Below are 17,380 nucleotides of genomic sequence, written 5' to 3'. Positions count from 1 at the left end.
GTACCTATGTATGGCCCACAGCAATATTATATACAGACTATTAGTATGCTCCACTATTAGTGTCAACATAAAGTATTCATCAAGAAATAATATTTTCATAAATTTAGCAATTTGAAAAATTAGGTAAAGAAAAAGCAATAATAACATGTCAATGAAAATAAATAAATCACTAAAACTATCTATAGCATTATAATTGCAAATGAATAAACCCATTCTTTAAGCTACGCCTACAAATATATTGTATTGCGATCTTGTTATGGAGAAAATACCAAAATGAAAATAAAGTGTTCATGAAATCGTTGCAATAAATATAGAATGGCTATGTCATGAATTAATGAGGGTATTTGGACACTATAGATAGATTGGCCTGCATATTTGTAATTAAGCCCAGCTGTCCAGTATCAGTTACAGTTTTTTTTTATACAACCTTTCTTTTTTTTAATTTGAGTAACAGTCAACCACAGATGTTGTTTGTCTTTAATGTGCATGCAAGCCTTGTACTGCTAATAAATTTGGAGCTTGTCAAGCCATCCTTAGCGACCTGCAAATCTTCGCCCTGGATGTAAATATGGCGAATGAATCCATGCAGTGCCCCACACTGATGGAACAGGTAAACACACACGCATGCAAACATTACAATCATTATACACATGCATATGACATACGATATTGCACAAAACAAACAAATTCATACAGAAATATACATTTATATGAATGATGTTACACAGACACCCAGTACAGACAGCGGAAGACTGTGCAATAGCCTGAAGGCTTTCTTATGGACAGATACAGATCTATAAATAGCCGTGTATTATTGCTCGGGTTTTGCATGGAAGGACTACGTGACTATGACCATGCAGTGAAGCTGCCTCCCCCATGATTGAAATTTTCACTTGGAATTCAATCATTGACTGCTGTTGGCAGGTGCAATTTGCAAGATGAAAATGCAAATCCTGGAGATGTGACTGTCAGATATGCACAGCCTAATCCAAATAAAGTCGACTCTCGGGTCAAAGCGTCAACCCATCCTTTTTAGACTTCAGCATGATGACAGGGATGTATCCAATCTCCCATGATTCACAGCTGTTTTCCTAGGACTGCCTAGGCTCTTAGTAAACATTCACATTTTCATCATAACAAATATTACTAATTAAATCAATTTTGCAAAGTTCACATGATTGAAATTAACAACTGAAAAAGAATTTCATCCCTAAAAAAAATTTTTCATATATTTCTCAAATAAATTTCTTATACCATTTCTTGTGAAACCATTACTGGGTATGTTTTGTAACTATTTCAACCATGCAAAGGACAACATTCATAAATTTCTCTCTCGTACTGCTCAAGTCAATTTATCCTACCGAAGAATGTAGAGATGATTGGGACTGTTTGATCAACATTTGAAGAAGAAACTAATAACAGCATGGTCTGTGTAGCTGACACTTTAGAAATCAAAAATGCTAACAATTTGTATCATTATACAAGCCACAGTCCCTCCTCCACCCACTGCTGGGTGTGAGGGACTAAGGTCAAGCACTAGATTATACATGTCTATTATTATCGATGATTTCATTTTTTTCAATGGTCTTCATTAACTGATTTTATTATTTATTTCATTGATGTACGTATCAAAATAATACTCATTTCCTTTTGTTAGGTGTACACATGTGATAAAATATGATATGAAAACACACTGTTTGTCATAGCTGAAAAAAATGAATGTTCCATATTGAAATAGCTTGTTCTTCATTTGAAATTTGCTGATGTACCTGTATTCTGAAAATCACCGTTACTGTTATAAAAAACTGCCTCTTTTTTATTAATCTGTTTTTTATCAACCTTGTTAAAAAAAACTATTTTAAAATTTGCTTTACCTCAAGAGGACAACGGCTGAGCTTGCACTTCAAGTCGGGAGAAACATCCTAATGGTGTCACTCAGAGGTCACCGGTAATAAATGAAAGTCTCCAATTGCATCCCCAAAACAAGACGTGTGAGCTATCAACAAAATCCAACTACAGGGATTTGCTTTTAGGCACAATTTTCATCAATCTGATTAGTCAGTTCCACTGTTCACTCTCCTCTGTCGGCACAACACACTTGAATGCCAGCAACTTAGTAATTACATCACTGAATTTACAACACAGGTGAAGGACAGACCGTCCTGCACATAAATATTTCCAGAATACTTGTACGTGAAATATTTTCTCCGATAGTTATCTTCCATTTTATACTCAGATTTTCTTTTTTGATTAATCCACAGACGCACTAGCTGCTCAAACACAATCTCTATACACTACTCTGCCAACCTGAGAGAGCTTGAGAAGACTGAAGACTTTTCAGAGTTACTCGACTTTTTCATCTATTTTTAGATACGACCAGTTTCAAGATTGCCTGGCAGCGTGTGCTGAAACCTCAATTAGGCAGAAAGCACCATTGAGAGTGGCAACAAAAAAAGGCAACGGTGACTTTTCTTCCCTGATGGGGCCACGAGCAAAGATAAAAGAGCATGACAAGTAAAAATGTTAGTGTGAATGTGAAGAGGTTTAATTCTGGCAGGAACCAACCCCCAACCACAGTGTTATGAACCCACGTACTCATCACAGGCTATTGTGCCCTGGCTATGGGTATCATGTATTGTACATGTGTCTCAATCAGAGTACTTAGTGCTGACATGGAGGGCTGCTTTGTTTTTGATATTATTCCCAACACATCCATAATCCGTGATATATCCTAACGACTGTCAAACTGGGGAAAAGATGGAAAGGTCATGTGCAAGAAAAATGTTAGACTGGAAGATCCGTCACGTGAGGTGCTCTATGCTCCCCCCTCTTACGAGGAGAGTAGGGAGCATCCTTGAGCGATGGATCTTTCAGTCTAGGTAAAACGTAAACATCTATGATTGGCACTGATTGAACGCTAATTGTTTTAAAAGTATTGTTTGAACTTCACAGCTGTAATTTAGTTATCATCTTTACACATACACATATAACTTGTGAAATCAAATTATAAAACCTGACAACAGGCACGTGGAGAAAATTCAAGTTTGACTATTGGACTGTATGATACACTGTGAGTCATACTAGCAGACCTAGCAAGATAAGTCACACTAGTAAACAGTACCGGGTAGCTTGCCTGTCTCAATGATCACTTCCACAAGAATCAATAACTGTTTGACAACATCAACTATAGCATCCAGCTCTGCTTTATCGTATTATCAATTCCAGTCGGCACAGAAAATTAACTTTTTTCTGGACATTAAATAGTGACCTGCTAAATGACAGCAAACATTAAGTACCAGTCTTCTGATAATAAGTTCCACAATGTTTTCTTTAAGAATTGCAGCTGAAGGTACATCACATACACAGACGATCAATTTTTAATATGCTGTCTTTTTGTAAAATAGCTTGACAATGAAGCAACATCATGAATAACCTTCTACTCTTTATAAATCCTATATTACAGATTTGTCAAATATTCTTTGATGAACAAAGATGAGGATGAGTGGTACACAAGATTTCTCTATAGAGATTGGGTTGTGAATTCAGTATCAGTATTGCAAATATTTCAATGGAAGGTGATTGACATATTTATAAATCCACCATGGTATGAAGGAAATCCAACCCTGTTCTTTGCCAAACAATTCTGTTGTCATAGTAACACCAAACATTTGCCAAAAAACAGCAAACACAAAATGGATGGAATTCAGCCTTTTTTCTCACTCCTTTATTTGAACATCCTGATTTTATCAACATTTTGTGCCTGGAGTTTGTCAGCTGTTTTTTTTACCATATTTTTACTGCTGCCTTTGGTTAATGGTTATTATTGTTTTGATTATGTTATATTGGATTTTTTGAAATTTTAAACTAGCTTTTAGATTTACTTGGACACAGACTTACATTTGTTTACTTCATTGTTTGTCGTCTTTTCTTACATTTGTACAGCACCACCAAACACTAATTTTCCTTGGGTTTCACACTTGATTGTCTGATTGATTGTCTGATTGTTTGACTGACTGATTGATTGATTGATTGATTGATTGATTGATTGATTGATTGATTGATTGATTGATTTATTTCAACATTTTAAAATTCCCTGCATTGATGAACTCTGAAGGTATTGCCTGGATTTTTTTGTCAAAATCTCCAATCCAGTGTTTCATTACAAAAGAAGTAACTCACAGTTCAAATTCAAGTGAAGTTTACAAGTCCAAAACATTACAGTAATCGAGAACATCATCCAGACAAGATGTGTGTCCTCCAATCCAAGTAACTTCAAACAAGTTAGAGACACACTTTGTCAAGTCTACTTCTGGTATATGTCATCACACTGCAAATACACACTGAGCATTGCGTTAACCCTGTTCTTGCCAAGTTCATATTTCACCATCAGGTCAAGTTGGTTGAAACCAGTGAGGCACAACATGTACCATATATTGCATAATAACAAAGACATGAACATTTGAAGGGCCTTTAAAAACACAAACTGTAAAAACTGATTTTTACTGAATTGAAAAAAACAGATACTGTAAACATGACTTTCACAGACTTTTAAGCTGTTGTGACATAACATGCCAAGAACGTGAAAATTATGTAGGGTTTTTGCTCACTTTCTATTACTGACTAATTGCAAACAGGGAAGTTACAGGCCTGGCAGGGTTAAGGTTGAGATGGTACAGAGTCCTAACTGCCACACAAAGGCGTATGCCTGATTTTCTTTTGCATTTTGAATGCTATTGATCATCAGTAATATAATTAAAATTTTTGAGTTTTTATTCACAGTTTTTGCCAATGTCTTGACACAAGAGGAATGAAGGTCTACGATGTGAAAATCAAAAACAATTGATTTTGAAGCAGAGTTATGATTATTGCAGGCCATGAAACTGGCAAATTGAGACCATTTAAAATCTTTACAGCTCACTGGCAAACACTATCATCTAATCTTCCGCGTCATATTGATTTCTCAATTTCATCAGTCTGCCCAATGCCTGTATGACGCAGTCAAAATTCTATTAATTTTGCAAATTTATTGATCAATAGATATCATGGGGATATAGGTAGGTAATGCATTTCACAAATGAGTGTGAATATCATACATTTGTAAAAATTTTATACATTTATTTCCAAAGATCCAATCCCTAGGGTAGAAAACTGGGATATATTATCTTTTCAAAAATATACTAAAAGGCTGATATTAAATAAAACTATCAGTACTTGCAGCCGTAGCAATAGTAGTTGTAGTGTATATGTATTCATTGGTTCATCTGAGTCTTTAAGGCCTCCCTTACAAGAGATATATTTACAAAGAGTGCAAAGCTATACTAGTCTGCCAGAACAGTATGGACTGAACAAACTATTGAATTAAAGTGTTAGAAAAGTTGGCACATTGGCTGGTGCTTTCCGCGGATTAAAGTTAGAAACATTTACAAATTAGAAAACATTAGAAATTAGAAAACTGTCATGCATTGATCCTACAGTTTCTAATCACACCAAATGCGGCAAAGTGGGACTAAATCTTAAGAAACAACTCTCGACAAAAATGATTCTCTTGCTCTTTGTGTAACTTGACTCGATTCTAGGTAGATTGCATTGAGAAAATAATAAAATATCAAAGAGATTTCAATATTTCGACTTGTTTACAAAAAACATGAATCTTAAATGATGGCGTGAGTGGACTGTATGGGTCATATACTATATGAATTTCAAAAGGCACCAAATCAAAGTAATTCTATTTGTAAGGGCATGGTCACCGACTAACAAAGTTAATACACTAATTGGCTTCCCATGACCTTTATATTTTGGCAAGGTCGCTCTTTATTAGGTCAAGAAATGGTACATTTAGATTGCATGAATACTGAAATCAAAGGTTAGACAAGTCCTTTTACTGCTCTTTTCTCCCCTACTGAGTGCTGATGTGTTTATCCAGGATCTGTCAAGACCTGTGAAACGGCCTTGGAAATCACATCTTGAAATTATCAGTGCTTCCATGTAATCAAGGTAACAAGGACATAATCCACTCAACCACTTGGCGATGTGAGAGTCAATTGTGACCGCACTAAGATCAATTACTAAGGTAATACACCGCATCAATACCCCTCACTTCAAGGTAGTCTAGCAGATTTTTCCGGCAAAAACAAAATTTAGCCAGATTGAACTGAATCAGTTTGGGTCGCATCACACTCCATGAATACACAGCCTGAATACAGACAGCTGACTGACACGTACAAAGGTTCTAGCTTTCCTAGCATGCAACAGAGGAATTTGAACAGATGCTCACAAACAAGCAGATCTCTTTATGGGAAATCTCAACTGCCAGGATACGCGATAAAATCAAGACATTTCCATTAAATAGAGGATAGTTCTGATATGCCCTCTGCCCACAAGCCCTATCTTTTGCAATGTCTAGTCATTACTCATGAGGATGGATCAACTGTTCAAGACTATTCTAGCTCAGGCCTGGCTGAACTGCGGAACTGACAGAATATCTTCTGATTGGTGTATATCTGCTTTTAATGGAAGTTACATATGCATTATATCTTTTCTTCCATGAAAATATAACATCTTTCTCACAATGAAGAAAAATACCGGTATGAGTCACGTTTCTGATTCCGAGAATGATTTGCAACTATAATATGTATCCTTCAATAATCAGTAAAATCACAAAATGGCAGTGGTAATCATTGCCATTATTTCTTGGAAATGATTTTTGTGTTTCATTTTGATCTTTTTTAGATGCTGCTTGGTATGAGGTACTGGTAGAGAGCCTCAGTTCTCACTCTAAAAATAATTCCATCTTTCAGATATGTCAGAGTAAAGATCACAATATGTCAATGTTGGATGCAATTGCCACTACTAGTATCAAGGTTCATTTCTTTAGAATTTTCCAAGAAAAACTCATGACCTGCCAAACCAAACACCAATGTCTGATGTTCTAGCAATGATGCATTGCTTGTCATACTACCAAGAACTCTCTTTCTAATTTATTCTTTTCTTTGGAAGCCCCATTTTTAAGGAACGAGCTTCCAGTGAATATTCGTTCTTGTAATAATTTTAATACTTTTAATTAAACGTATGCTTAAGACACACCTTTTTAAGTTGGCTTTCTCTATTGATTAGACTTTTTATGATTTTGCTTGTCTTAAACTTTCTCGATCAATTATTTTTTTTATTAGTTATCCATTTTCTTATTGTAATGTATCTTTCAGCGGCTGTGATCACTTTTTTCTGTGGAGTTTGTCGCTTTATAAATAAATTATTATTATTATCATTAAGAACTTCAGATCTGTACTGTATAGACAAAGTATAGCTGCAGGGATTTAGCATTATCCTTATTCTTCAGACACAGACAGACACAGATAGACACAATATATATATATATATATATATATATATATATATATATATATATATATATATATATATATATATATATATATATATATATATATATATATATATATATATATATGCCTGATGAAGGTGTGCTAGCCACATCGAAACGTTGCTCATCAAAATTTATTGATGGGATTGGAAGTAAGGTCAATCTTAGAACAACCTGCCGTTCTACAGATCTTTTCGTATATATATATATATATATATATATATATATATATATATATATATATATATATATATATATATATATATATATATATATAATATATATATATATATATTATGTATTATGACATGGGGTCACTGTTCTGCAATATTATATCATAATACACATCACTTCCCTTCTTATACAAGTTTTTACAACCCATTTACATAATACCCAGATACCCCATCCCTCTGAAGTCCCTTGACAGAACACCCTGATATTCTGCCAGACCACTCTCAGTTCACTCCAATAGAACCTCAATATCCCAGCGGGATCCCACCTCACCATTCTTACTGACAGAATACCATAATATGCCACCCCACCCCTCTCTAAGACATCCTCAGCCTGGAGTGGTACCTGAACGTCAAGGCCCCCTTCAAGAGTCCACTGACAGAATGATAACTTTCCCCATAAGAACACATAGTCAATGTCCCCATCAACAACTTTTCAAGCTTGCATAGGACCCGCATAAGCATACCACTTCAATGAACTTACTGCAGAATTTGACCTGGAAATCAATCATCAGTATGAGATTCCCTATGGAAACTATATACAGAACATCACTTCTGTATGCCTCATTCCCTCACTCAAGACTTCTTCACTTCCATTGCAGCAGAAGAAGAGGGAGAGAAAAAGCCGCAATAGAGTCTCTTCTCCTACAACAATCTTAATGTTTGTCCGGGATTCATTTTCATGAGCTGCATTCTGGTACAGAACACACTATCTCATTGGTTGAATCATATTTGAATCTACTGGATGCATGCATAAATAGAACAGATTAATTTTCTGAACATCCCATCTTGCCACCAAGACAATAATCACAGTAGTTAGAATGTATGTGTTTGATATATCAGCTGATGTTTTATGATGTAAAATTCACTGTATAAATCTCAACTATAAAAAAATTACTGTTTTTATTTCTATAGGATAGTCTACATTAAATATCAACCATTCTTAATTATTGTGAAGGTTGGCAACGGAATGTTGGGTTGGCAACAATTCTTTTTCACATTGATTCTGCAGTATTAGGCTTGAATAGTGTACGGCCATTCAAATGTAATATAGTAATGGACTTGACATTACAATGTTCAGTCTTTTAGCAGCACGATCAATAGGTTTTAAGCCTCGGTGCAATTAACTGGCATTGACACAAAGCGTTGGGATCAAGGACTCTCTTTCATGTAGTCCTTGGAATAGAAAATCAGGACTCCATCCCCGCTGACTCAGGGCAAATCTTGAGGTTTAATTTGCTCAGTGGTAAATTTGATCTCATCAATGAAGCGTACCAATGCAATGCCATAGAATTACTGCATTGTTGTCTACATAGATGGTATTGCTTTGTATTTTGCACCTTAATGGAACAGATCTAATATACATTTATTATTTATTTTCACTATTAAAATGAACAAAATTGCCCAGGAATTCTTTGAAATGGAATGATCGAGATGTTAAACACGGAATCCTGATTTTTCTACATGTTTATTACTTTAGTCTGTACTTCGTAGACTAAGTAGTATCAGTGACATCTTTTCATAAAGAAAACACAATGCAAGAAACTAAAAAACACAATGCAGTATATTCTGCAGACTACTATAACCAGTGCTGCACATAGATCATTTTAAGTGTGGCTTTCCAAATAGTCAATAAAATTCTTGAGTTAGACCATGTATTTATTTTCATATATGTACACGATGATCCACATTCAAGGATGAAAGCTATGATAAGAGGCAACCAGAAAGTGACCAATGTAATAAAAACAAATATTGATTACTTATCTCGGGCTGTCATTTTAGGAAACCTTCGCATAAAAAATTTACAGAATCACTAATGCATATTAAGTGACAGACTACACATGGTTAAGATTTCTGAAAGATTTATTTGCTTCAGGGACTCTTTGATTCCACACAGGTTGCTAATCATTCTAATAATCCACAACTGACTTGCATCATGCTCTGGTACAAATGAATCAAGACTGTAAATGTACTTTGGGGACAGATATTCAAACTGTGCCCTCAAACTTTTCCAATATTATTTTGGTCTACCACTTGTAGAGGTTCATTTTGAAGCTCATGGATTAAATAAAGTTTTCATCAGCTTAGTTTTGTGAAAATCGAAAATGTTATTTTTTCCATAGCGTTAACACACAGATGGCGGCCATTTTGAATTTTCATTCTTGATTTTGAAAGGGTTTGGTTTAATATTATGTTTCATTGAGGAAAATTTGAGCAAAAATTTAAGTCTTTCAATTTTAGGCACAAGCAACCTTAACTGACAATGAAAAATTAGACATTAAACCACAGCATGAAGCCAATAAAAAATAAATGCTATTGACATTTTATTTTGTAATGTCAGGGTTTTTTTTATTTTGGAAGGGGCAAGAACCTACTTGTTATTGATAATGAATACATGAGAAAAAGATATATTCTTCAATTAGTACTTCTTTAGACTCTGTTCAATGTACTAAAATTTGCAAGACCGGCGATAATGTCAAGGTGAATACTCTTAAGGGACTGGTCAGTTTCTTCAGCCTGGGGGGGGGGGGCGGGGTGGATTCATGGGGGGGGGGGTCACCCTGTTTTTGACTTTGGTGATAGGGGGGTCACCATGTTTTTGAAATGCCCAATAGGGGGGGTCAGTGTGTTTTTGAATTTTGACACAGGCTCATCATTGCCTAAAATGCTAGTGTCAGCCACAAATTTCATCATTCAGTTGTATTTTTCGGCGCGCCCAACTTTAACATATCAAGCATACATACATCAGAGATATCTGTATGTTCAATATTTTTCAGCGTGCTCTTCAAGCTCATTACTTTAATATATCAGACATTTTTCAGCATGCCCTTCAGGTGCATGACTTTAATATACAAGGCATATATATCAGAGATATCAGGATGTTTTATATTTTTTGGTGCGCCCTTCGGGCGCCATGCTTTCAGAGATATCTTGATGTTTGCTAAGTGAAAGTGTACCATTATGAAATCTGCATTTCATATGAAAAGGATGACAAATTCCTGATACTTTTCTGTTCTCTCTGTGAGAATCAGTATGAGAAAGCAACATGCACAAATATTTCACAATATATATTTGATACAGTGACTTATTTTAGAGATAGAAAAATGACAAGATATCTTTCCTTCTCATTGATGCAATTATTTTCCTTGTTTCATAGGTTTTCTGTAGAAAGATGCTTTTTTATGAACAAAATAACAGTTAAAAAAGGCAGTTTTTGTCATTATTAGCTGTGCTTTTATGGTTTCAATGTTACACAAGAAAAGGTCCTCTCAGACACTGTACACATCAGATTTGGCTAAAAAAGCTCTCTAATGGCTCCTCAGGTAGATTTAATTGGATGGTTGGCAAGTCTTAACACCCATCAAAGTTTTGATTCACTGCTTTTTCCTCTTTGATATTAATGATTGACATCCATTTCTGTACAACAGTTCAGGACATCTGGTTAAGCAGAGAAAGAGTGAAATACATTCACAGCTCATTCAAAATACAGCTCATTCAAAATGTACTGTATTTAAACTTTAAGATTGACACTGAAATTCCTATCTTACAACTGACATGTCAACAATTTCACTAAAACATAGAATGACTATTTAAAATATAAATATATGTAAAATTAAAATATAATATATATAAATATATATATATATATATATATATATATATTATATATATATATATATATTATATATATATATATATATATATATATATATATATATATATATATATATATATATATATATATATATATATATATATATATATAATTTATGTCCATCTTTTGTTTTACCTTTGTCGCGCCCGGGGGGGGGGGGGGGGGGTGTCACCCTGTTTTAGAAATTTGGAATGGGGGGGTCACCCTGTTTTCAAAATTTGGAATAGGGGGGGTCAGCCGCTTTTTGACGTCGGCAAAAAATAATCCACCGGGCCCCCCCCCCAGGCCGAAGAAACTGACCAGTCCCTAAAGCCCTAGTGCCCGCTTCTCAAGATGAAAATTAAACTAAAGCTCAAAGGGAAATTTTGATGCAATGTTTATGATAGTGAGATTAAAATATAGTAGAAATGTGATTTGTGTATATTAGCAACATTCAACTTTAATAGTATGTGATATGTTACAAATTGATATGTCACTATGTAAAATGAATCCTTCTTCATCAAAGTCATTGAAAGAATTAGAGAAAACAACAGTAAACCTTATGACGATGTATACCAGACTAAAAAAAATTCATATTTACAACTCGAAATGTGGAATGATAAATTCTGGATTGGAAATTCTGACATCTAGGAGCTGTTCAATGGCAAAAACTGATAAAATGGCTTTTTATACTGTAAATCTTGCCCAGTGCACTACAAGAGATGAAAATACCGGATGCAGCAAGTCCAACCCTGCACCTCTGTGATGAATTAATTGTTACAGAAACTAGTGTGAACACATCTGTCAATTGCTACACAGCATTAGGATTTAATAAACCTGAACTTTTCACCATGACCTAGTCCATGACATTTCTAAATGTCATCTATCTCATCATGTATGTTAATTTTATGGGTAATGACTGATGGCCATAAAAACCAAATGATAGACATTTCATTTCATTGCACACTTCATCTATTCTTGGATGCAATTTTTCACAAGCTTTAAAATACTGCTTTGCTTCTGATGTGAAGATTTAATGAAAGCCTGAGTCAGTCTGCTTCCTGCTGCAGATTCTCAGTGTCTATTAACAAGAGTCAGGAACTGATAATTACATGACCGATGGATTTAAACTTTACAAGATGTACAAAAGAATTGACAGGAAAACTTTGCAATCAAATCTCAGCCTCATCATTTCATCATTTCTGAATCTTGACACTAGCAGCCATCATTTGGCTTCACCACCATTCAATCAGAAGCACATCAACCTGTCAGGTGAATTACTTCACGCATGAAATAATTGGAAACCTGTCCATTGGAATTTCAAAAAAGAAAGTAGAAGAAACAGTATTTGTGCTGTGACAGGATTTTAATCCCAAATCAAATTTTTTTCCCAAAAGAATAGCACCATTTCTGCCGCATCAAAAATGGAAGTGTCCATTCAGGTATTTAAAAATTTTGAAAACTATCATGATAGATGGCTCTGATGAATCATGTAAAATCTTCATTAATCATTTTTATGACGTCATTTATCAAAACTGTAGTTGTGACAAATACAATGGTGACATCCTCTGTCAGAGATGTGCCTTCTCACGGTATTCATGAATGTAATACATTACCATATATGTCTAACATGCTGTGAGCAATCTTAGTTGATGTTAGACGACAAAGTTTACTGAAAAGAAAGATGCCCATACAACATTCCTGATAAGACTCACTCACTGATCATTTTCAGTTACTGTCAGACTGTATTCACCAGTAGTCGAGAAACTTACATTCATAACAGGATGTTTTTTAAATGATTATACTCTGTTTGTGTAATGTCCATTAATATTGAGAATTTTTTATCCTTAACAATACAAATGAAAAGTAACATTCTAAGAATTATGTGTCATTACTCAGTGCCATGGCATTTTTAAATATTTTCACAGCTGTATTTACACATATGGTACATTTATTTAAGAGGGAAATGAACAGAGGTAAAGTTTTAAGCTTCACATTTGCACCCTTTGAAAGATTGTTACTTCCTCTGAAGGTTCTGAATTCTAATATCAAACATTTTTACAACCTCCGCAATATGGTAATATTGATAGTAAACTCGCCACCAAAAATCCAGAACTGCTGACTGGTACTGGAACAAAATGAACATCAACCCTTCACCAATGTTTCTACAAACTAGTAAAGGTCCTATATCTAGATATCAGTTATCAAAACTATGCCGTGGCAGAAAAGAATGGCACAGAAATTAACACACATTTATTGATGTCCATCATACCATACAGTATGTACACACTTTCCCATTTGCAACTAAGCATGCTTTATTCATCTCGCTTTATTGCCAATGTGAAAGAGTGTACATACGTGTGTATGTACATGCAGATACACATCTACATACCTATATACATACTTACATACCTACATAATACGCATGCATAAATATACACACAATATACATACATTATACACACAACGCACTGTCACAAACACACACCAGGGTATTCAAAATTAGGTTGCAAAAAAGGGGAACATTTTAGAGAAAAGAGAGATATATATATATATATATATATATATATATATATATATATATATATATATATATATATATATATATATATATATATATATATATATATATATATATATATATATATATATATAACTTCATAAATTAGAATGTTTCAATGGCAAAACTCCTGGCAAAATACAGTAAAGAGTCTGTCAATTTGTCAAGTGAACAACTGAAATGGACACCCTTCAGTTTAATACCCTGACAACAAAAGGTACTCGCATGTACCAAACCAGTAAAAACAAACATTTTGCAGAACATTAATTCATGTCCAGTAACCTACAGAACACAGTAACTTATACTTTTACTATTTCTGACTTATTTGTATGATTTTACATTTATCAGCTGATCAACTTTCTGACTGAACCCTAGGGACCCATCATTGCAAACGATATCAAAGTCTCTGCAGCATACAACTGGTAATTTTTCCTGCTTCATCAAAACAATTTCAAGCCAGAATACTCCTTGCTAGTAGATTTTGGGAATTCCATAACCTATCAAGTGACCATCTTTTCTTATCAGATCATTACCTACTTTGACAAATCACCGGAGCAACGTCCAATTCTGTCCATACCTTATATCGTGTATGCGGGCGAACACACAGTAAAAGATAAGTATCGCCAATTATTCTGCAAAAGCCACTTACCTTTTGAGCTTTCCGCTTGTCTGCTCTCTGATTTTGTTGGTAAATTCGACTGAAGTTTGATACAATGACAGGAACTGGTAAGGCTATCACAAGTACTCCACTAAGTGAACATAATCCTCCTATAATTTTGCCCATTATCGTCGTTGGCACCAGGTCACCATACCTTTGGAGATAGAAAAAATTATAATTAGATAAATAAAGTAGTCTACAGATAGTGAAATATAGTCACTTTGGAACGGTCTTTTTGAAACAGTTGCCACGTTTCGATCCGACTACAACGGAGCTGATCACGCAATGATGTTAATTATTCAGCGTTAATATGTCTCTGTAACTTTGATTCTTGGAACCATGAACAATATATTTTCCATTAGTCTACAGATGTCTTCATAACGGAGAGTATGGGAAGATTGCTAAACCCTTTGATAGTTAATTCTTGTATAAACACAATAGAATGAGACATCTTGTTCATATTTCTCAATAGATATAAATAATACTTTGTGAATTGTACTTTACAGAAGTATGGGGGGATTTTCTGAAATTACTGGAACCTGACATCAAGATCACAGCAGTGTCATTCACCTTGATATCAGCATGGCTTTATTGTACAGTTTATAAAACCACGCCGCAATGCAAGTCAAGCCATCAACATTTCCCCAACGTCTGGGCCTTTGAGCTCTCAAACCTTTTGATTTCAACAGGTGCACAGGATGTGTAGTCGAAAAGAAATCTTCAAATGGGAGAAGAATGGTACGATATTGGTTTCTATTGTCCATTTTATACAAACAAGTATAGGTATAGCCTATGCTGGGTTGAATCTAAATCCACCAAAGAAAGGTTTCAAATTCATCGGTGCCATCTACTGTATGTAAAATTATAGTTTATACTTGCATTCACGCCTACTAACTCAGAGTACACAACACCTTTCAACTGAAAGTGTCATAATAATTTTTTTCTCATAGGAAACACTGACTTGATTGTCTCGAAGTTACATTCTTGTTACAGATCTGCACTTCAAAAACAATAAAGACTACTGCAAATGGTACGATCTGTCCTCTATTTTTCTATAGACTATGAATTCCTGTAAAGGTAGGAGCTGAATAATTCACAATGGTACAGAGAAAGCCGATGGAACTATGTGCCGTTTGAAAATCAAAACTTGTAAAATTCATGTCAGAGATGCTTTCACTCAACACCTACTGTGAGATACATTACTGAGACACGTGTGTGTTCATGTTAACAAACGTACGGGGACAGTTGGTACGTGTAGAAGCTATTATATTGTAAGTGGTTTCAAAACTTATCCTAAACATAACTGACATTTGAAAAACAAACAGCCCGGCACCAAATCAAAGCAAAAAGGAAACATAATAGCTGCATTTTCATCAACTAAGAATCAACTGCGGATCTCTGAAAAGAATATTTTATTGTCAACTCCATATTCCAACACTCATATAATTTCTCAGCTTTTCACTGAAATGCTAAATGTGTCTTAATTTATTCCTGGTACAAATTCTACAAAGTTCAATACTGAACACAAACGCTTTTAATCATTCCCCATCACTGAGCCAGAAACTTGATATTGCATTCATTAAAAGAGCATTTCATACGATACAATATTTCACAGTCTTCATTTTGTCCTGATAAAAGAGCTGGATAAAAAAAGTTGACAAATTGAACACATAATGCCTGTCAGATCTAAATTTGTCTAACATGGTACACTCCAAGGTAATATATCTCTAAACTATGAAATTCAGCCATCAGAATATATCATGACCAGAGGCCAGAGACAAAAGAGAACGCAGATAAAATCTAGTTGCCATGACAACTGCATCCTTCATCGATGGAAGAGATGATTGGTTAATTAATATTGCATCTATCTTCTGAGAGTTTCAGGTAGCCGAGGAATATTAAAGAAAATAATCACTGTAAAAGTGAGAGGAGAGGAAACTCCAGCACGAACACCAGGATATTGCAACAATAACCAGCTGGAAGTCAGCCAGTGCGACAGGAAAGCTTACAGCAAAACACACAGATTAAACAGTACAGTGGACACTCCAACAAGGATATGATCAATTTTACCAACGATTACTTATTCATAAACTTCAGAAACCATTCCTGCTTGCTAATTCAAAAAAAATACAAAGCGACTTCCACTATGTTCCAACAAATTTTTGTCCATCTGGAATGCCTCTTATGTGGTTAGAATGCAACATATGATAATAAATCAATGTTGTGTTGACTCCAGTGAATCATGGCAAAGATCTCTCCCATTGAAAATCTGCTTCTTGGAACAGTCTCATCCAAGTTGCTTGAGTTAATCAGCACAAATTGTATCAAATCTTCATGTGGGGGAAAAACTCAGTTATTAGATTCTAGGCTGAAAACTTAACTATAAAGTCTATGAGGAACGTAGATAAAGAAAACCATTTTGCCACTACTTAAAATCAAATTGTATTCACTGGTATGAAAGAACATAAATTAGGATAAGCTGAACTATACAACTAATAATACATGTTCTCGCATACCAATTTCTTGAAATTATATGTCAATGAACAGTACGGTAAATGATGTTTTGGCACTTCAGAAAGTATTATACTGCGTATACGCTTCCAAATATGAGATTTTCACTTTTATGAGACTATATAACAAACAAACAAAAACGTTTTCCTACAGATTTGTCAAAAGAACGCAACTTACAAAAAGGATTTACAATTTAACGATGCAACTAAGGTTCAAAGGTCACTTTTAGCAATATTTTTTTTAATTTCAAATTTCGTGGCCTTTCTTTTAACGAGAAGTGTTGGGTCATATTTTACCGGGAAATTCCTGAAAATATTACTAAAATGGTAAACTATTAGTTACACCGCGTGCCATTATCTTCCTTTTGTCTTTACGGTCGCAGATTACCGACCACGATATCTTTGATAAA

At 34.6% G+C, this 17,380-nt stretch overlaps 1 protein-coding gene across 2 annotated transcripts in view; it reads right to left on the bottom strand.

Annotated features, from left to right (window-relative positions):
* Window positions 1-17,380, bottom strand: part of LOC139134785 (potassium voltage-gated channel protein Shal-like) — a 108,546-nt gene that overhangs the window by 43,519 nt on the left and 47,647 nt on the right. For both annotated transcript variants that reach the window (XM_070701843.1, XM_070701842.1), the window contains exon 2: window positions 14,452-14,614. In XM_070701843.1, coding sequence (XP_070557944.1) covers window positions 14,452-14,614 — 163 coding nt within the window. The remainder of the gene's footprint in view (window positions 1-14,451; window positions 14,615-17,380) is intronic.

The sequence above is a fragment of the Ptychodera flava genome, chromosome 6, assembly GCF_041260155.1.
Source record: "Ptychodera flava strain L36383 chromosome 6, AS_Pfla_20210202, whole genome shotgun sequence".
Lineage (NCBI taxonomy): Eukaryota > Metazoa > Hemichordata > Enteropneusta > Ptychoderidae > Ptychodera > Ptychodera flava.
Note: the sequence above shows the minus strand (reverse complement) of the source record. Positions and strands in the feature narration are given on the sequence as shown.